Source organism: Balaenoptera borealis (genome assembly GCF_965194805.1).
Source record: "Balaenoptera borealis genome assembly, chromosome: X".
Lineage (NCBI taxonomy): Eukaryota > Metazoa > Chordata > Mammalia > Artiodactyla > Balaenopteridae > Balaenoptera > Balaenoptera borealis.
Genome location: NC_138881.1, coordinates 44432740 through 44455578, shown reverse-complemented (window position 1 = coordinate 44455578; position 22839 = coordinate 44432740). Strand labels below are relative to the sequence as shown.

At 38.7% G+C, this 22839-nt stretch overlaps 1 protein-coding gene across 7 annotated transcripts in view; it reads left to right on the top strand.

Annotated features, from left to right (window-relative positions):
• SHROOM4 (shroom family member 4) overlaps positions 1–22839 on the top strand; it is a 201905-nt gene that overhangs the window by 93026 nt on the left and 86040 nt on the right. For all 7 annotated transcript variants that reach the window (XM_082375984.1, XM_082375991.1, XM_082375983.1 and 4 more), the window contains one exon: positions 10685–10836. In XM_082375984.1, the coding sequence (XP_082232110.1) occupies positions 10685–10836 (152 nt within the window). The remainder of the gene's footprint in view (positions 1–10684; positions 10837–22839) is intronic.

Genomic DNA, 22839 nt, shown 5'->3' with positions numbered 1-22839 from the left:
AGGTAGACATAGAGTATGGACTTGAGGACACGGGGTGGGAGGGGGAAGCTGGGGAGAAGTGAGAGTAGCATCGACATATATACACTACCGAATGTGAAATAGTTAGCTAGTGGGAAGCAGCAGCATAGCACAGGGAGATCAGCTCGGTGCTTTGTGACCATCTAGAGGGGTGGGATAGGGAGGATGGGAGGGAGGCTCAAGAGGGAGGGGATATGGGGACATATGTATGCATATGACTGATTCGCTTTGGTGTACGACAGATACTAACACAGTATTGTGAAGCAATTATACTCCAATAAAGATCTATTTACAAAAAAAGGAGGAGATGTTTAGCTCAAAGGATAATAATTCTGAGCCAATAGTAACAATGCTTTTTAAAAGGCTTGGAAACCTAAAGTGCCTCTTTAACCAGAACTCTTTGCGTTTCTAGTTAAGGATCATGACTAGCAATATACCCATGGAGAACAAAACTGCTTTGTCACAACCTTGCAGAAGAAAATATCTGAAGCCTAACAGATTTTCTATCTTGGGCAAGTCACGTAACATCCCTGAACCTCAGTTACATGATCGGAAAAGTGAAAGTAATGTTACTTGTCCAGAATCAGGCAAATGAGTGGGGCGATATCCTGAGGTCCCTTCTAATTCTAATTTCAACAGAGTTATTGAGCAAATACTATGTACTCAGTACAGACGTTCGTTTTCCTAGGTCCAGTGATAGAACTGTAAAAAGACATTGTCTGACTATCTCTCCCACTATAATGCAAGTATCCTGACAGAAAGTAAACACATATAGGAATAAATAAAATAATGCAAAATGATAAATTCTGTGAAGAAAATAAAACAAGGTAACGTGATGGAGAATGATGGGGATTGAGGTGGGGGAAACAGAGAAGGAATCTACTTGGTATTGGTGGTCAGGAAAGGCCTCTCTGAGGAGGTGGCATTTGAGCTGATAACTGAATGACGAAAGGAGCTACATAAAGATCTAAAAAAGAATGTTCTCAACCGAGAGAACAGCAAGTGCAAAGGTCCTGAGGTGAGGATTGGCTTGACCTCTCTGAAGAACAGAAAGTTTGGTATGACTGCAGTACATGTAGGAAATGAGACCAGAAAGGCAGACATAGCCAGATTCTGTAGGGCTTCTAATCTGCTGCTATTTACACTGTAAAAATCATTCCTTGGTCTCTCTGATTCAATTAGTAAACATAAGTGCCAGATGTTAATGATAGGGGTGCTTGATATTTACCCATAAGAAACCCAGGAAGAGGCACTGGCGGAGGGGGGTGGATGTGGGGGTTAAAACAGAGAATGAAAGCTCGAATTCTTGGGGGAGAGAGAGGTGGGGATGGAAGAGTGAGTGTGTACACAGGGGAAATGGTTAGGGAGGGCTGGATAAAGTTTGGAGGGAGGAGGAAAAGCACCAGAGTGACCTTGGCTGTGAGAAACAGCCTCAGTGCCTAGGTTTGTGGAGTCCACTGTCAGAAGGGTCAACCATTATAGGGGAAGGGGCAGGGCTTTGCCTTTGTGTTCAAAATCTTAAGTGGGGGAGTGAGTAGGGCAGGAGGCAAAAGTTTGGTTCTTTCTTTTCATCGAGCCTTAACCTGAAAAGCAAGCCTGCTAATCAGGAGAAAGGCTTCTGTACTGCTTTACCCTTATTGATTCCTCAGACCTTGAACTCAAATGCCCATCATTTCCTCCTTATTTTCTTCCCCAACAAATCCTGGCATTGCAAAGGGAAATGCGCTCTGATGTAAGAGCCCCTATCCAACACTAACACACGAACAATTGAGTACATTTTCTCTCCCTTTTGGTTTTTTCATTTGTGGAAACTCAGTTTTGTTTTCTGTTATTGACGCATCTCACTGAGCGGAAAAGAGATGGTATGTCACTTCTCAGCCATCACGTGAACAGGACAGTAGCTTGGAACACAACAGTATGATGGCTTACTTGTTCCCAGATTTGCAGCACTATGTGAAAGCAGCGGCAAGTGTGCCGGTTTAATTTAAAATTGGATCTGTCCTAGGGTCAGTAAGGAATGGTATTGTTATTCCCTTTGCAACATGTATATATACCTCGGTAGGTTATTTCTGTGGGAGTTGTTTGCTTTGGTAGCAGTTATGCAGAAGGATGAGAGGAAATTAAATGCCTCTTTTCCCCCCTCTTTATCTGATACTGTTCCAAGGGCTAAGTGAAGACCAAAGATTCAAATCACTGCTGGGGGAAGGGGACCTGGGCAGAGGCAAACAGTGTTCTGGGAGCAGAATGCAGGGGCCCAGCTGTGGGCAATAGGAAGCAAGCCCTCCCCGCCCCCCCCCCCCCGCTGCAACCCCTTGGTCCACATCTGGTAGAGGGGCACACGGGTGCCTAGGAAGGCTGGACAAGTGGGTTCCAGGCGATAGAGCTGGCCTAGTGGTTTCCAGAGGCAGCCTTTTGTCCCTTCCCTGAAGGGTATTAGTCTTTTGCTCTTTTTCTAGTCAGAAATGACTAATGTGGGGTATGTGCACTCTTTAGAAACTGTCTTTAGCTTTTTGCATAATGGGTTATAAATAAATGGCTTCAGGGAACCAGAAATGAGTTATTGAGTGAACTTGGCTATGGGATGGTTCAGATTCCAGATAGTTAATCACATTCTCTTGGGCTGGAAGGCTGTATCTAACCCATTCACATTCAGCTGGAAAGTTAAAAAGATACTTTTGATCAACTTGAAGAATAGTTTTTACATCAAAAATAGGTTGGTACTAGAGAAAGAAAGATTATATTAATCCAAGAAGAATAATTTCCATCTCTGTGTAGTAATCTGGTGATAAAAGTAACAACCACTTTTGTTTTTAATTTGGGCATTTCTTACAAGCGTTCATGCACAGTTCATAAAGGCCAATAGGTTAATGTGTCCTATTTACAGTGTTTTTATATTAGGTGGTATATAAAAGACTGTTTTGTCTTTTCAGCCCCCTGGGCTCAGCTGCTAGATCTGCGCACTATACTCTCTTAATGCTGGGTGGCATCATGGACTTTCTGGTTTGTTTTAGACTGTTTTAACCCTATACAAGGGAGCTTTTATCATGGTTGTATACAGTGAGCTCTTGCTGATAACTGCTTCTAGAAGTCAGGAGCAAAGTCCTTAACATGCTACCATATCCTTTCGTCAAGTTTCTTCCACCCCGGTCCTCCCTGAACTCTACCACATCAGCTTTGCAAGGTTCTTTGCTCACTTGTACCACTGAAATTCATAGCTTATTAGACAGCTAAGAAGCATAGGTAATCCAGTAGGAGGCAGTAATGATACCTGAAGAAGAGATTGTTGCCTCTGTGACAATGGCCTGACCAAAAGTTCTGCTTCTCAGAGTGGGTAGCAGGAACCCTAGGGACCATGACAAAGAGAGGTATCTGGGAGAGACAGGAGGAACAGAAGTGGATGGCTCCAAGATTAGATAAGGGATTGATTCCGGTTTTATGATATGTCAAGATAGAAACTGGCTGGTGATTTAAAAAAACACTTCATCTTTACCAGTTGGCAGGTAAGGAAAACAAAATGTTTGTCTTCATTTTCATTTCCTACGGAAATCATCCACCTTATTGGAAGGCTGGGTATGGAAAGAAGAGCAGATGAATACTGTCTCAAAGCCCAGAGGAACAATGGGCAAACTCGTAAATTATAGGCCTATTGTAAAGACTTACCCTTTAAGTGAGATGTTTTTGCCTTGATTAAAGCTATGAGTATGTGAAAATAGTGCCCAATCCTTGAGCCCTACCTCAGAAATATAATCTGTATATCTGTATAGTGTAGAGTTCTTAATTTTTAAAATTCTTTCTTAAATTAAGGAAAAGTTTTATATATATATATATATATATATATATATATATTATATATATATATAATACATATATATAAAAAACACATATCTCAGTGAATTTTTACATGTGTATATTTCCATGTAATCAGTTCCCAGATTAACATGTAAAACATTTCCAGCACCCCTGAAAATTATGCTCATGTGCCTTCACAGTCAGTACACCCTTTCAAGGTAACTACTAGTCTGAGTTTTATCACCATAGATGAGTTTTGTCTGTTCTTGTCCTTTAAATAAAATGGAATCATACAGTATGTATTGTTTTAGTCTGGTCTCTTTCACTCAGTGTAATATTTTGACAGGCATCCATTTCATTGCATGTATCAGTAGTTTGTTCTTTCTTTATTGTTATGAAGTGTGCTACTTTGTTTGTAGGTATGTCTTGATGGATTATTCCTAGTTTTTGTCTATTGTGAATAAAGCTGCTATGAATAATCAAGTCCTTTTTTTGTGGACACATATGGTACTTTCTCTTGGGGATACTTAGGTGTGGAATTTCTAGGTGCTAGATTAGGTACACAGATTTCCAAAGTGGTTGTACAATTTTACACTCCCACCAGAAATGTGGAGTTCATATTGCTGTACATATCTTTTTTAGTGAAGTTCCTGTTCAAGTCTTTTGCCAATTGGTTATGTTTTTCTAATTGATTTGTATTTCTTTTTATATTCTGAATGTAAGTCCTTTGTCAGATATACGTATTATGAATATGTTTCCAATCTGTGGCTTGGCTTTTCACTTTTTCAGTGACATTTTAAATGAACTTTTTTTTAATTTGATGAACTCCAATATAACACTATATCTTTTAGGATTATTGCTTTTTGTATCCTGCCCATAAAACTTTGCCCACCTCAAGGTCATAAAGATGTTCTCCTGTGTTTTCTTCTGAAAGCTTTATGGTTTTAGCCCTCTCATTGAAGTCTATGATCTGGCCAAAAATTTTTTAGTAAAAATTTATATCAGTAAAAATGTTTTGAGCATGTGTCCCCAATATACATAATTTTATTTATGGATGATACAATCTACCACCACCAATATTAAATACTAATAAAGCTTGGTTTTTTAAAAATTAGATAAATATAAACAGAACTTCCATTATCACCCTTTCCAGTAGATCATTTGTGCATAGCCTGGGATATATAAATCCACCCTGGAGACTACTGTTCTAAACCACCAAAGGCTAAATAACATTTTTGACAAACACTGATAACATTAATGTCAGCAAAAGACTTCAGTGTTAACAAATGGCTAGAGTTGACAAAGTGGGAAGAGGACCCCAATGAGCATATTTGCTGATAATGTTAAGAAACTCTGAGTTTGCTCTTGCACAGTGATGTTTGTTCTCCCTTACCTGACTTACGGAGACAGCAAGAATGATCTGACTTGGTAGGAGAAAAGACAGACTTGCTTTTGGTCGCTGATGTAGGGTACAGTGCTCTTGACTCCCTATCCCTTTTCTCATTACCAAGTTCCTAGAGCTGAGCTTGGCTCTGGACTGACTTTTTGGCAAAGATACTTAGAATTTGACTTGGGGTAATCCCCGGGGAAATCTAATGAGTTGGAGCTTAGAGAGCTTTCCTTGTGAGGATTAGTAAAATAGATGGTAATTAAGCAGCTGGGGAGGAAGGAGCTGTCTGTAAGGATAGGTCATACTGTGGGGCACAGCATAGCTCCCTTGGTCCAAGGTCAAGAGAGCCGATGGGTGTGATCCACAGAACTGAACATTCTGGGGCAGCCCCTTGTAGGATTCTTAGCTGGTAAGGTAAAGAATATCTTTTCCTTTGGTGTCCACCTCCTCAGTCTAGTTCCATATAGGACTTACTACTTAGAACCATGCCTACTTACATCTTTTTAATTGGGTGATGTTTTTGAATTCTCATTTATTTGAGAGAGGTTTTTGTTTTCTGTTTTGCCTTTTGGGAAGCTGGGGTAAGGTAGGGAAGATGAAATTAGGAACAGCAGTTTCTTATTTTTCAAATCTAGACTACTTTGGAATTTGGGAGGGATTTTGAAGGGAGAAAGTTGCTAAAAGAAACAAGTTAGGGCAGGCGGTTTGTCTGCAACCTGGGACCAGACCGTTGAAAGTCATGGCAAAGAGATCGCAGAGGTTTCAAAGCCTGTATCTCCCTCGTCCAGGTCACTCTGATTGATCTCTCCTAACATGATCAGATTCTAAGGGATACCAATGGGGTAAGAGAGGGCAGATCAGAAACAGCCCCCAACTTGTGGTCTGCTCAAGTCAAACTGAGTTTCAGAATAACCACAGACTTTATTATTTGATGATCCTACTTCCTAATAGTTAAACTTCTCAAAGACAGATTATCTCCATCTCTACATTTTCTCTCTATTGATTCCCCAGGAAAGGCCAAATTGCTGTCTGGAGTGTTACTAAAAACTTGAAAATCTTTCAAAAAGTGATAAAAAGGCACTCAGAGGATATACTTATTTTAAAAAAGCAATATAACTATTGTATTCTGGGTGGACCTTTTCCATTTATGTAGTAAAAAAATCAATTCATACAATTAACTATGTTATTTGCCTTCTTAGACAACGGGCAAGCTGGTGGAGGTAGGAGAACGGGCGGGTACAGTGGTCCCTAGGTATCCGTGAGAGATTGGTTCTAGGACCCCCACGTGGATACCAAAATCCATGGAAGCTCAAGTACCTTACAGGTGGCCCCCCCATGCATGGGATTTTGCATCTGTGGGTTCAGCCAACCAGATGAACCCGTGGAATGCCGGAACATCCTGCGGAACATGCGCCGTGGCGTAATTTGGCCAGAAGCTCCTAGAACTGGCCAAGAAAGTTTCAGTTAGTGCCTAGTTTTTCCAATAAATTTCTTGTAGCAAGCAGAGGTATTCACAATCATGCCATTGAGTTTTAATACTGCTCTTACACTATTGTAATACGCATTCAATACCTGCTGGTTATTGTTGCAGATGGTATGTCTCCTGCTGATGCATTTTTCCCGCAAGATAAACCTGGCTTAACTTTTCTTTCCTTCACTTTCTCATATTTCCTAGTTTAGTCAAAAGACCCAAGCAAGTATCTGCTAGTATCTTTTATTTAGTATAAAAGCTACTAGAAAGCCAGTAAGTACTGTTAAGTCCATTTTCCTTTGCCTTTACTCTCAAGCGACCAACTTGTCACTTTGTTGACAGTTATTAGAGCACTTCATGCTTCATTGAAGATCCATCAAAAATTTCCAATTCATCAGCTCATTAGCACAAAATGGGCTTCAGGAATCTCTTTCTCTCGGTGTCCCGACTGTGCTTTTATAAGTGTTCAAACCTTGATGGACCACTCTGAAACAATGGATAAAGACCACAGGGAAATGAGAGATGGATGTTGATTAGTTTCGAAGGAGTGAAACATAGGTGAAGGCAAAGCACAGTGGGATTATCTGTGTCAGCAGAATGGTAATGCATGACTTTGCTAACTGTACACAGGTCACTGAATGTCAGAGCTCCACAGGTCCTCAGAGACCATCTAGTCAGACCCCCGCGTTTTACCAGTAAGGGTAAAAGAGGCCAAAAGAGGGGAAAGGGACTTGTCCAAGGTCAATCAGCTCTTCCCAACTTTCCAGACAACAGCTGGCTTTTGGCTATATGACCTTTATGCAATCAATTTTCAATTACTTGGACCACTCACTGCTAGCCCAGCGATCACTTGGATAATCCAAAATGACACATAAGTTAACCATCGTTTACATTGGGCTTTGTAGTGTGTGTTTATACTGACATTCCAATGCGTCTGGGTCCAATCTGAGAATTCACAACACTTCAAATGAAACAAGAAAGCCACCCTGAAGGGCTGATTCAGGAAGAGCTGGAAAGTTGACCAGCCTTACTGAATGGACAGCATCAAATGATGCTATACAGCCCTCTCAAGAAGGACATGTTATTCTCAACATGTTTGTTGATTCACACCTCTTCTGTGCCCCAGCCAGAGTTACGATGGCACAGTGGGAAGGGAAAAACAAAATCTTTTATAGGAGAATATGCATATTGTTTCCCCTCTCTGCCTTCTTCCCTTCCCCTCCCTTCTTCCTTTCCCCTCCCCTCCCTTCCCTTCCCTTTCCTTTCCTTTTCATTCCTTTTCCTTGCTAGAAAAATGAACAGCTGCTTTATCTTCTATATAAACAAATATGTGGTTGAGCCATCGACCTGGAGAACTGGCTGTCAGGATGCCAAACAATAAATGGAAGACATGCTGGATCCCAGGAATCTAGAGGTGGAGGGGGGAGGAGGAAGACCCGCGAAGCAATACTTTTTAAAAGAGTCCAAAAGTTAGGAGGAATAAGAAGGAATCTGTTGTATAGCTCAGTAAATGCCCTGGGTTTGGGAAAGGGCTAGTTTGGGGTATAGTCCAAGGGCTCTTCAACCAAATGGAGTTTCATTTCCTGATCTGGACCTGTCTGTACTTTGGAATTTGGTGCCATAATTTGCTGGTTTGTTGTCTGCGAACCCTCACACTTGTGCTAAAATGGAGTTATTATTATTCATGTTCTGAAGGTGATGCTGCTGGTGACTGAGAAAGGGCATGGAACAGAAAAAGGGGCATGGACAATTGGCTTGAGGCTATAGTCCAAGAAAGAGTCCCTGCAAGGATTCAGATAGTGGCAAACAAAGTGGCAGTAGGGAATGCAAAATGCCTGATCTTTTGCTGCAGCCATAATTAAGCATTTTAGTTTAAAAGGTGTACCCCTCTTTCATTTTCTGGTAGAATAAACAAATCTTATTGATGTAACAAAGGGCTTAATTAACCCGAGGTGGTACTTAATATCAATACATATTGAAGGAAAGACTTGCTATGGTTAACAGTAATATGGATAATTGAGTTATATGAATTTAAAAATGGGTAGAGTGAATTAAGACTAATGTACATCAACAGGAAAAATCTATTAGCATTCATTAGTTAGACTCTTGTTTGTGGTTCTTTGTTAGCCTAAGGAAGCCCTTTCAAATGGCTGATGCTGAGGGCCTTCCATGGATGCCAAAGGAATGAATCATTCAAACAGAACTTCTGAAATTCAAGTACAGCACTTTGCTTCTTCTTCTTTTTCTTTTTTCTTTCTTTTGGCAGCAGTGACTGTGAAGTAATAATGATAATGAGAATGGAAATAAGAGTGTGATCCTACTTAATTTGCTGAGAGTTGTTCCCCATTTACCAATATTGGCTTGTTTTGTCTTGAGTGGTGGCCCAGGTATTGGAACAAAGGTATATATATTCAATGTCACTTGGCTAACCTATGATTTGTCAGACAAAGGTTAATTAAAAAAATTGTTGGGTTAGCAGCAATAAATTTAATAACAGTCTGTGATTTAACTCAGAATTTCAATTTATTTGATGGGATTTTTAAAATCCTGAATTAACATTTTTTTCTGAACTCAGGAGGTCTCATCTGCCAAATTGCACATGAGCTGGCCAACCTAAAGCTCAGCAATATTCTAACTTACATGGTGTGGGGATAGATTGGAGGGATGCTATAGAGGACTGAAAGAAAGATTGGAACAAGAGTAGAAGTAAATGTAAAAACACCTGCAGCAAAGACCAGCCCTTAGCTGCGCCATTTAGTTAGAACCTGCCTTTCCCTAAGAATTGTATGGTTTAATCATCCTCAACTCTTTTGCTTCTGAGAGAAACAAACACCTCTTCCTGATTCCATTAGTGGGTTGGACCTTTTTTCATCTGCCCATCTCCATGGACATATGAACCTTAGATGGTAACCCACCCCTGAATCTGGGAGCTATGTGTACTTTGTTCATTTCTGTATCTCTAGCACTAAGCATGTTGTCCCCTGCATACTAGAAATTAACCAAAAACTTGAGGATGGGTTAATGGATGGATGAGATGACTCCTACCACCATGGATGGAATTGATGTTCCAATAGGTGGAACTCACCTTTGTAGTAGAAATGTCACATACAAAAGTAGCCGTAAGTAAGGATCCTTGGGGGAACATTCTGCTTTGCTTTGCTTTTGCCTACCCTAGTGGCTATTATTTCTTCCTTTGCTTTCAATGCCCACGCCCCAGCCTGACTACATTCCTGCCAAGATTGCCCTTAACCAATGGAAATTCTGTAGGCTATGGTGGAACAGTGAACACCCATGTTCCCAGCACTTGGTCAGTGCCCACTGTCAACAACATACTTGTTGAAGAGATATAGATAAATGATCAGTTACTTTGTATCTTTTGGATTTGCAATTCCACTCACAGAAGGTTGAGCTGGAAGCCACCTTCAAGGTCTTCAGAGTCAACCCCTTGCTCCCAGATACTTCACATACTAACAACCCTGTGAGGTAGGGATGCTTATTATCTGTATTTCACATATGGGGCCATTGAGACATGGAGATGTTAGGTAACTTGCTTGGGGTCACAGAGCTAGGAAGTACTAGAGCCAAGATTCACACTCAAGTTTGTCAGACTTCAGAGCCTGCCCAAAGAGAGAAGGACTTGCCAAAGGTCATTTTGCTGAATCCTAGTTCTTCCGGCTCTAATTTGTGTGCACAATTTGCTATTCCATGCCCACACTGTGGAGTTCCTTCGAACATCGTTTTCTTATTTAGAAGCACTTGTCTCCCCAAATGGACTGTTGATTCCTCCAGTGCAAAGATTGCATTATGTCTGTGTTGTTTTCTTCCTCAAGGGCTTGCCCAAGCTTTACCTTCAGTAAATAATGGCCTGTAATCAGCTTCTTAGCTGCTCCCTGGAGCGTCTTGGTGCCATCCCCCAGGACTATTTGTGGCTCAGAAGTTGGGAGGAGCCAGGAAGTAGAATTTGGGGGAAGGAATCTCCTCACCACCTGCTTTCTTTTTTGTCCTCTGCAACACAGATTGAAGATGGAGGCAAGGCAGCCTTGTCCCAGAAGATGAGGACTGGTGATGAGCTGGTGAATATCAATGGCACTCCATTGTATGGCTCCCGCCAAGAGGCCCTCATCCTCATCAAAGGCTCCTTCCGGATCCTCAAGCTGATTGTCAGGAGGTAAGGCACAGGGAGATTTGCTATAAGGTGCAGGGGCCGCTGAAACCACTTGGTTGGTAGTAAAGCCTCAATAGGGGCATGTCTCTATCAATATCAAGGAAAGAGGTGTTTCATGTGAACAGAATTTTGCAAACAACTGAAGCAGAATGGCATAAGAGAAAGGGCCTTTGGTTCAAATCCTGGCACTATCTCATACTACCCATGTCATATTGCATAAATTTATTTTACCTCTGCAAGACTCACTCTCCTCATTTGCTTTTGAGAGAACTAAATGACTCAATACACACCAAGGGCCTACCTAACCCAGTGTTTCTCTGTCTCCTCCTTCATAAAAGGCTGCCACTGCTGAACCACATAGACCTTTTTTTTTTATTTTTAAAAAATTTTTTTAAATTTTATTTATTTATTTATTTATTTATTTATTTATTTATTTATTTATTTATTTATTTATTTTTTACCACATAGATTTAAAGAGCTCCTACTCCCAGCCATGGTAGGCACTCTGGAGGCTGTGGCAAACTCTAAGACAGGAAGCCTGCCCTTGAGGAGTGTACAGTCTAACAGGGGAGAAAAGACACACATAAGACAAATTAATTAGCAATACATTTTTTTAAAGAAAGCCATAAAGGAGATTCCACAGGGTGAAGGGTGATTGTCAAATGAATTGTTCAGACAGAAATTGCTCTTAGAGTTCAAGAGAAAGAGAACACTTCAGAAGAGATGGTCAGGGTAAGACTTCATAGAGGAGGTGGAATCTAAGCTAAAAGACAGGTAGAATTTGACAAAGAAACCATCAGGAGGGGAAAGGCTTTCTAGGTAAGTAGAGTGGCACAAGCAGGAGGAAGATACGGACATATTTGGAAGATAAGGACAGTCATTCTACTGCTGCCAAAGCATCCACCTATAGATGAGCTTACCATAGGTCTCCCTTTCATTTTGCTGCTGTATCTTTGTTCTCTACTCCTGGAGCTCATACTTCTCCCTTTCTGTTAGTTTGTTTCCTTTATCCTATACACATGCCTAAGTTTTTCCATCTTAATTATTTTTATTAGAAAAAATTTTGTGTCTTCCTGTAATCATACTTCCCCCTCTGGCTTCTGCCCCATCTTCTTCTTTTTGTTCATATCCAGTCTCTCAAAAGGAGAGTCTATACTCACTGTTTCTACTTCACCTACCTTTACCTACCGTTTAGCTTTCCACCCACTGCATTCTGAATTTGACCCCCAGAAGTCCACTGAAACTACTTTGTCAAAATATATGTATTACCTCCTAGTTGTCAGAGTCAATGGGTTATTTCTAGTCTTCATCATATATGACTTACATATGGCGTTTGACATTGTTGCTCTGTATTACACCCTTCTTTGTGAAACTCTCCTTTCTTGCTTTCAAGATACCCCATTTCCTTGTTCTTTTTCTATCTCTCTGTTCATTTTTTAAAATGAGGTTCCTCTACCCCCTGCTCTTCCTCTGCCCATCCCTTAAATGTTGGTGTTTCCCCTAGTTCTACCCTTTCTAATTTCATCAATATACCATGGAAAATCTCACCTGGTCCCCGAGTTTCAATTATCATCTGTATGTGGATGACTAGATCTCTTACGCCCCAGACCCCTATAACCAACTTCTACTAGACATTTATACTTAGATGTCTCAGAAGCATTTCACACACAACATGCTCAAAACCTAATGCATCATCTTCTTCTCCTCGCAAGCTCCTTATCTCAGTGACTGGGACCACCATGCCCTTAGTCAACCAAGCCAGAAACATAGAAGCCATCTTTAATTCTTCCATTGTTCTCCTGCTCTATATGCAAATGATTTATCCTGAGGAGAGAATACTTAAGGGGAAAGATTTTGAGTTAGTAAGGGTGAAGTTATATAGGATCCCATTGATTTATTATATTACCTCCCATTGATTTATTATATTACCTGCATAAGACTAAGCCATGCCTGCCCATGTACCTAGGTAAGAGGTGACATGTTAAATAATGTCTTATACAATAGACACATTGTCACTGACTCAGTATTGGATAGGTCATAATTTAGGTTTTAAATAAGGCTTCTTAAAGGGGCAGCTTGGTGAATTTAGAAGTTTCTGTTTTAGAATCAGATAGACACATGTATGCTACTTCCTGGTTCTGTCACATGGGAAATAATAGTTCCTATATAATAGCATGATGATTAAGTGAGGCAATTTATGTAAAATGCCTTTATCATAATAGGTTCTCAGTGAATTTCAGTTCCATTCCTTTCCCTAGGGTATAAAAGAAGCATAATTGGAGTAACCAACCACCATTATGAAATAAGGAGATCATCAAACTGTATTGTGCTTTGCAACCTAACCTTCAGAGACAAGATTTGCTGGGAAACCATTAGGGGTGAAAAAGATCTGACAGGAAATAAAGCCCCTTGAGAAATACTGGTTATACAGAGATACCAGCACTTAGAAGGAATGTAGACATGATCCGCATTGGCTTCTGATCCAGTCATAAGAATGAGAGTGTTTAGGTGTGTCACTCACTCATCCTCCCTTGGTGAGCTCCATGTCTTCTTTCTCCCTGCTGTGGTGACATCTGCCACTACCAGTCACTTAAGAGTGGCTATAATTATGGCCTTGGAAATAGCCGGGCCCTTTGGTTTTCATGGTGTGGCAGGTCCTATGGCTCCCAGAACCTACGTTGTCTACCCTTTCAGCTTCCCCATCTCAACCCCTATTGGAGGAGGCGTTCAATGACATAATTTATTAGGTGATGCTGCCCTCTTGTGGAAAACTTAACCTTCACCTATGGACTACCCTGGGGATGGTGTAGGACATTTATTCCTTCTTTCTTAGTTCAAGTTATTCTTCTAATTTATGAAAGAGCTCTCAGCACATAAAAGAAATGTGATCTCCATGAAATTTAATATTTAGCCTAGTGTTTTATACTAAGGTAGAAAGTCTTTGGTTTGAGTAAAGCAATCAACTGACAAAGATTCAACACTGAGCTTTAGGTCTGAGCTTGAGTGTTTGGGGATGAATGTAAAGAAGGAACTTCAGAAAATGGCTTATTCTGAAAAGCCAGCCCAGCTCTTCCTCCTATATTGCTCTTTAGATAATGGTTAACTAAGTCAGAAATCTAGGTGTTGCCCTCAACTCTTCTCACTTGCCTCAAGCCACTTCAATCCAAGTTATTCCAAGTCTTGATTATTCTACTTGCTAAAAACCTCTCTGTAGCCCTTGTCTTAATCCAATTGTTCATTATTTCTTACCTGGACCATTGTAATAGTCTTCTCACTGGCTTCTAATCTTGTAGTCTCACCTCCTTCCAATCAATCCATTCTCCAAATAGGCATCTAATCATGTCACTTATCTATTTGAAAAAAAGAAAACAAAACAGGACCAATAACCATACAATCACATTGGTCCCAAGATATAGAAGATACAGACTATATTAAGGATTTGTATTCATGAAACCATTGTTTGAGGAAAAAAAAAGGATCTAAATATGTAAAGAAAAAACCTGCAATAAAAGAAGAAAAATTATATATATGTCTATATGGGAAACATTAACATAATTTAACTATATCAGATAAAGTAGACCTAAAATATGTACTTCAAAGGTTTGAAAACCATAATTCATAGGGTCTAATTAATAAATGTCAAAAATTATATTCTATAGACAGCAAATACACTATCTTTTCAAATATTCTGGTAACATTTAAAAAAATGATCATTGATATGCCACAAAGAAAACCTTTGCAAACTCTTGCAAGTAGACGCACTTTCTCTGTTCTCTGATGATAATGTAAAACTTTTATAAACTTGAAAACAAATTTAAACAAAAGTCTTCAACTGCATGAATATTTCAGAACACATTTATATGCAAGTATTAGCTCAAAGAAACACTGGCAGACTAATAAAAAATAACAAAAACGAGATCACTACTTATCAAATCTTTGAGAGCAATATTCAGGAGTACATTTATAGCCTTAAATATTTCATTATTAAATATGAAGAATGAAATTATGTGACTAAGAATCCAATATAATATGAAGCCGACGGGTAGGGTTTTTTTAATGGGGGGATGAATTAAGTAGATAAGCCTCTAGCAAATTTAATCAAGAAAACAATGATGAATTATAAATAAAATTTAAATGATAAATGGAATATAAGAGCAAATACAAAGGTTTCTTAAATTATAGGATACTACTAAATTGTACCTTAATAAATTTGAAAATCTCAGAGAAATTTAAAATATCTAATAAAATATTAAATGGCAAGCATTATTGAGAAGTTGCAAACTAAATGGACCTGTAATTGTAGAAACATTGGAAACAATCATCAAAGAGAAACTTCTACAAATACTTTAAGGTCAGATGTATTTATCAGCGAGTCCCTTCAAACTTCCTAGGAATAGACAAATTCAATTCTGTAGCAATGTTATACAATTGAACATCTTGAAGAGTTATTCACATTGGTTTTGAAGGTAGCATCACTCTGATACCAACACCTGACAAACGGCTCCAAAAAGAACATTCTATCCAATTTCTGAACTTAGATGGAAAACCTATAAATGAAATTCTATCAAATCTACTTCAGTAATGTTGCACAATAACAATTCATTGCAAATGTTAAAAGATAATTTTTAAAAAGGTAAAATCTTAACTCATAGCGATAGAAAAATGAATGTGTTAAAGATTTTTATTTAACATTAATAAGGAAATTGTAAGGTGTTACAACCAGTTCAAAGGATAAGTCAAAGAAGCACAAATTTAATTTAAAACTAGACCACATTAACCAATGAGGAGCTATAAGGAGAAATATATCCCATTCACAATAGCAACCAAACACATACAATTCTTAGAAATGACCTTAGTAGGAAATATGTATGAAAGAAAGAAGTTGTTTATGCTGGAAATTACAAAACTGTCCAGAAAGAGAAAATGTGTAGATGCTCTTTTTTATCACGTGGGTAAAGTCTCAGGGCACTGTTGTAATGATAAAATTAAGACACAATTTGATGGATAGTATATACACATGCCCTGGTTTAGGCATGCTTTCCACAGACAACTTCTAAACCATTATTCCTCTACCCTCACACAAAAATCCCTTTTGAAATTCAAACAATCAGGCTTTATCATTTTCATTTCCTTACCAATGTCATCTGTCAGCCTGCAGGTCATTCTCCCACTTCCGTTTTATACTTTGGCACCTGCTTCACCATCATCTTCTCTACCCTAGTTCCTGCTGTCATACTGAAAGATTTCATTGTTCTTGTAAAGAATCACAAACTTTAGTCTTATGGGTCCTTGATCTCAACTTCAGAGATAAACCCTTCTATATCAGCAGCTCACTCCCCCGACTGTACCATGGACTGTGCCAACCTTTCAGTCAACAAATATTTATTGAATGTCTAACCTAGGCTAGAGTCTGGTGACTCAATCGTGGAACCCTGACACCTTCCAGTCTTTCTCCATTGGAGTTCCTTATCTGAATCACAGAAGAAAGAAAATAAGTTGAGTGACCATTATCTCAATTTTCCCAAGGATGGCACATAACTAGGAGTGTGCTAGATGCAGAAGAGAGAAGTTAATTCATTATATACAATGGATTCTTCAGGGCTGTGTTTCTTACTGGCGAGCATCACTTAGAAACTTGTTAGAAATGCAAATTATTGGGCATTACCATAGACCTACTGAATCAAAACTCTGAGGGTGGTACTCAGCAATATGTTTTAACAAGCTTTCCAGGTGTAAAGCTTACAGTTTGAGAACCACTGTCTTGAGGCCTTAGGGCTTAATTCTCAGGAATCAGCTGAGAAAGACTAAATTCAACTCTCTGATAACAACCTTACCTCCTTCTAGCTTTCACATACCCCATTCTCTTTACAGCTGCTCTTCAATATCATCAAGCCCTCAAATATCATTTTCGCCTATTCTGTGCTCACGACTATATCTCTAGTTCTGATCTCTCCCCAAAGCTCATATGCACAGCAGCCTGGTAAACATCTCTACAGGAAAACCCAGCAGAAACTGAAAGGCAACGTGTGTAAATCTGAACTCATTATCTGGCTTATAAAGCTCTCTCCCTTTCCAATAGCAGTTGGTGGTACTTTCATCCATCTAGCCATCCAAGTGAGAAATCTGAGTCATTTTTGACTCCTTGTTCTCCCTCACTAAGCCATGTTGATTTAACCTCTTAGACACTTCCGGAATTTATCCTCCTCCCTCCATTTTCACCACTATTGCCCTTATCATCTCTCCCCTGGACTATTTCAGTAGCCTCTTGGCTGTCTCAGATCTGTCTGCCAAGGTGTTGCCACAGAAGTAAATCTAAAATACAGATTCAATTATATTAATCCCCTACTGGAAACTTGTAAGTGGCCTTCATTGCCCAGAGGCATGGTAAATAAGGCATTGTATATCTTCATCCCTACCCATACCTGCAACTTCATCTGACACTTGTCTTTTGTGCTAGAGCAATACCATTCCCCAAGAATTTCATGCTGTTTGTCACCTCTGACTCTGATCATTCTCTGCTTTCTATTGGAGCATACTTTCCTCTTTCTTTCCTTAGTTAATGCCTTCATATTAACCTTTAAGATTCAGCTCTGAGGATGTTTCTAGGGTACTTTCTTTGATGCCTTGGGTTGAGTTAGGTGAACTTTCTCTGGCTCCCATAGAACTCTAGTAGGTTTTACCACATTGTGTTGAAATAATCTGTTTCTACGTTTATCTTCCCCATTACACCAGACCAGGAGTTGGCAACTACAGCCCATGGGCTAAATCCAACCCATCACATTTTGGGGGATGGCCTGCTACTAAGAGTGTTTTTTAAAATGTATTTTTAAATGGTTGGGGAAAAGAAAGAATAGGATTTTATGACATGTGAAAATTATATGAAACTCAAATTTCAGTGTCCATAACTAAAGTTTTATTGGAACAGAGCCATGCCTATTCATTTACATATTGTCTATAGCTGCTTTCACACTATGATGGCAAAACTCAGTAGTTGTGACAGAACCTGTCACAACTGAAAAGCCAAAAAATATTATTTTGCCCTTTACAGAAAAAAATGTGCTGACCCCTGGACTAGAAGAACCATAAGGGGATCGGCTGCTTCATATTCATTGTTGTGTCCTCAGCACCTAGTACACCTTATGGCACATAAGAAAGATTCACAATTGTTTTCTTTTAACATCGTTATTGGAGTATAATTGCTTTACAATGGTATGTTAGTTTCTGCTTTATAACAAAGTGAATCAGTTATACATATACATATGTTCCCATATCTCTTCCCTCTTGCATCTCCCTCCCTCCCACCCTCCCTATCCCACCCCTCTAGGTGGTCACAAAGCACAGGGCTGATCTCCCTGTGCTATGCGGCTGCTTCCCACTAGCTACCTATTTTACGTTTGGTAGTATATATAAGTCCATGCCACTCTCTCGCTTTGTCCCAGCTGACCCTTCCCCCTCCCTGTATCCTCAAGTCCATTCTCTAGTACGTCTGTGTCTTTATTCCCGTCTTGCCCCTAGGTTCTTCATGACCATCTTTTTGTTTGTTTGTTTTTTAGATTCCATATATATGTGTTAGGATACGGTATTTGTTTCTCTCTTTCTGACTTACTTCACTCTGTATGACAGACTCTAGGTCCATCCACCTCACTACAAATAATTCAATCTCGTTTCTTTTTATGGCTGAGTAATATTCCATTGTATATATGTGCCACATCTTCTTTATCCATTCATCTGTCAATGGACACTTAGGTTGCTTCCATGTCATGGCTATTATAAATAGAGCTGCAATGAACATTTTGGTACATGACTCTTTTTGAATTATGGTTTTCTCAGGGTATATGCCCAGTAGTGGGATTGCTGGGTCGTATGGTAGTTCTATTGTTAGTTTTTTAAGGAACCTCCATACTGTTCTCCATAGTGGCTGTATCAATTTACATTCCCACCAACAGTGCAACAGGGTTCCCTTTTCTCCACACCCTCTCCAGCATTTATTGTTTGTAGATTTTTTGATGATGGCCATTCTGACCGGTGTGAGATGATATCTCATTGTAGCTTTGATTTGCAATTCTCATGATTAATGATGTTGAGCATTCTTTCATGTGTTTGTTGGCAATCTATATATCTTCTTTGCAGAAATGTCTGTTTAGGTCTTCTGCCCATTTTTGGATTGGGTTGTTTGTTTTTTTGATATGGAGCTGCATGAGCTACTTGTAAATTTTGGAGATTAATCCTTTGTCAGTTGCTTCATTTGCAAATATTTTCTCCCATTCTGAGGGTTGTCTTTTTGTCTTCTTTATGGTTTCCATTGCTGTGCAAAAGCTTTTAAGTTTCATTAGGTCCCATTTGTTTATTTTTGTTTTTATTTCCATTTCTCTGGGAGCTGGGTCAAAAAGGATCTTGCTGTGATTTATGTCATAGAGTGTTCTGCCTATGTTTTCCTCTAAGAGTTTGATAGCGTCTGGCCTTACATTTAGGTCGTTAATCCATTTTGAGTTTATTTTTGTATATGGTGTTAGGGAGTGTTCTAATTTCATTCTTTTACATGTAGCTGTCCAGTTTTCCCAGCACCACTTATTGAAGAGGCTGTCTTTTCTCCACTGTATACTCTTGCCTCCTTTATCAAAGATAAGGTGACCATATGTGCGTGGGTTTATCTCTGGGCTTTCTATCCTGTTCCATTCGGGGTCTTTTGTGTTTCCATACAAATTGTGAAATTTGCCAGTGGTAGTTTGATAGTGATTGCATTGAATCTGTAGATTGCTTTGGGTAGTAGAGTCATTTTCACAATGTTGATTCTTCCAATCCAAGAACATGGTATATCTCTCCATCTATTTCTATCATCTTTAATTTCTTTCATCAGTTTCTTATAATTTTCTGCATACAGGCCTTTTGTCTCCTTAGGTAGGTTTATTCCTAGATATTTTATTCTTTTTGTTGCAATGGTAAACGGGAGTGTTTTCTTAATTTCACTTTCAGATTTTTCATCATTAGTATATAGGAATGCAAGAGATTTCTGTGCATTAATTTTGTATCCTGCTACTTTACCAAATTCATTGATTAGCTCTAGGAGTTTTCTGGTAGCATCTTTAGGATTCTCTATGTATAGTATCATGTCATCTGCAAACAGTGACAGCTTTACTTCTTTTCCGATTTGGATTCCTTTTATTTCTTTGTCTTCTCTGATTGCTGTGGCTAACACTTCCAAAACTATGTTGAATAATAGTGGTGAGAGTGGGCAACCTTGTCTTGTTCCTGATCTTAGTGGAAATGTTTTCAGTTTTTCACCATTGAGGACAATGTTTGCTGTGGGTTTGTCATATATGGCCTTTATTATGTTGAGGAAAGTTCCCTCTATGCCTACTCTCTGGAGGGTTTTTATCATAAATGGGTGTTGAATTTTGTCGAGAGCTTTCTCTGCAGGTATTGAGATGATCATATGGTTTTTCTCCTTCAATCTGTTAATATGGTGTATCACATTGATTGATTTGTGTATATTGAAGAATCCTTGCATTCCTGGGATAAACCCCACTTGATCATGGTGTGTGATCCCTTTAATGTGCTGTTGGATTCTGTTTGCTAGTATTTTGTTGAGGATTTTTGCATCTATGTTCATCCGTGATATTGGCCTGTAGTTTTCTTTCTTTGTGACATCTTTGTCCGATTTTGGTATCAGGGTGATGGTGGCCTCGTAGAATGAGTTGGGGAGTGTTCCTCCCTCTGCAATATTTTGGAAGAGTTTTAGAAGGATAGGTGTTAGCTCTTCTCTAAATATTTGATAGAATTCGCCTGTGAAGCCATCTGGTCCTGGGCTTTTGTTTGTTGGAAGATTTTTAATCACAGTTTCAATTTCAGTGCTTGTAATTGGTCTATTCATATTTTGTATTTCTTCCTGGTTCTGTCTCGGCATGTTGTGCATTTCTAAGAATTTGTCCATTTCTTCCAGGTTGTCCATTTTATTGGCATAGAGTTGCTTGTAGTAATCTCTCATGATCGTTTGTATTTCTGCAGTGTCAGTGGTTACTTCTCCTTTTTCATTTCTAATTCTATTGATTTGAGTCTTCTCCCTTTTATTCTTGATGAAGACTCAGGATTTTTTTTTTACATATCCTGATGTAGGGAAGTAGGGAAGTAGAGAATATGAGTAATTGGTCCACTTGATAGTTTTCATGGTCACCTAAATTGGCGTATGAGATTGCATTCAGTCTCTTATGGGTATGGTTATTTGTGAGCCTGTTTTTAACTGATCAACTCTAGGTTCACTGATCAAAAAAAGCCAAAAAATCTTGTTTTTGTCCCTGCAAACCTGATGTCCAGATCTTCTACCAACATGATTAGGAGAAGGAACCATATTTTGGGGCTTTGTCCAGGCTACCTGCCAACCTCTCTAGCTGATCTTTCTCTGTCATGATTATGCCTCTGCCATCTACAATTATTAAATGGAAGGGGTTTAACTGTTACAACTCATTAAAACCGTATTTGTCCTGTCATGTATTAATATACCAAGGATAGGAGGAGCTTCACAGTTGACACAGTGTTAGAGAAGTCCTGGAAAGGCAAGAAATGGAAGAATTGAAGTACTGTTATAAAACAGGGATAGGTAAACTATGGTCTGTGGCAAAATCTGGCCCGCTACCTGTTTTTGTAAATAATATTTTATTGGAATACAGGCATGTTCATTCATCTACATGTTGCTTTTATACCACAATGGTAGAGTTGAGTATTTCCATCAGAGAACATATGGCCCTCAAAGCCTAAAATATTTACTACCTGGCTCTTTATAGAAAAAGTTTAAAGTATCCTCCAAAAAGAAGCATCCTCCAAAAAGAAGGTATAAAGCATCCTCCAAAAAGAAGACCTTGAGACTATCTAAAGATTAAAAGGACTGAAAGAGAACCACCACTGTCTACAAGTGAGACTGCATAAAAAAAAATCACAGAATGTTTGAACCAACAAACATGTGAGGCCAACTGATGAAGTCTTGAGATTCAATTATTCTTTTGAGTTTGGGTGATGATGTGGTTGGTATAAGGCAAAATGAATTGTATTTGTGTTCATACAAATACAATTTGTGTTTGCTTGCTTGCTTCCTCCTATTCAAAAGATATACACACTACTATGTATTAAAAAACAAACAAACAAGGACCTACTATATAGCACAGGACCTATATTCAATATCTTGTAATAACCTATAATGGAAAAGAATCTGAAAAAGAATATATATGTATGTATATATGTATGTTTATATATATGTATACATACACACACACATATATATATATCTGATTCACTTTGCTGTACACCAGAAACTAACACAACATTGTAAGTCAACTATACTTCAATAAAAAAGATATATATTTTAAAATTTTTATTAGAGTATAGTTACTTCACAATGTTGTGTTAGTTTCAGGTGTATAGCAAAGTGAATCAGTTATACATATACATTAAGAAAGATAATTATTGAGTGCTTCTATAATCTAGATAATGAGCTAACTGCTGGGGATACCATAAAGAATAAAACAGACACATTCCCTGCCCATATATAGCTTATAGTCTATTGTGTTTGACCCTGGCATGACTTTGAACAAGTTTACATAACTTCTTTTAGCCATTCTTTTCCCTCCTGTATAATGAGAATGCTAATGCCTCTTTTGCAAGTTTGTTGTAAGGATTAAATGAGATTTTATATATATTTTTTCCCCAAGTCATTCAAAGAATATTTATCGAGTGCCAACTATATTCTAGGCACTATTCCAGGTATTGGTGATACAGCAGTTAATACAGTAGATTTAAAGAGAAAACCTTGCCCTCATGGAAATTGCATTTTAGTCAAATATATGAAAGTACCTGAGGCAAAGGAGGATTTAATGATTGTTCTTTTCCTTTTCCCAAATAAATAAAAAGATGGCAGTCCTTATCCTTCTGACTTTATACTCCCTGCTAAAGTACTGACTTTAGCAGGGAGTACAATACTAGTTAAAACTATGTTACACAAATTTCCTTTTAATGGCT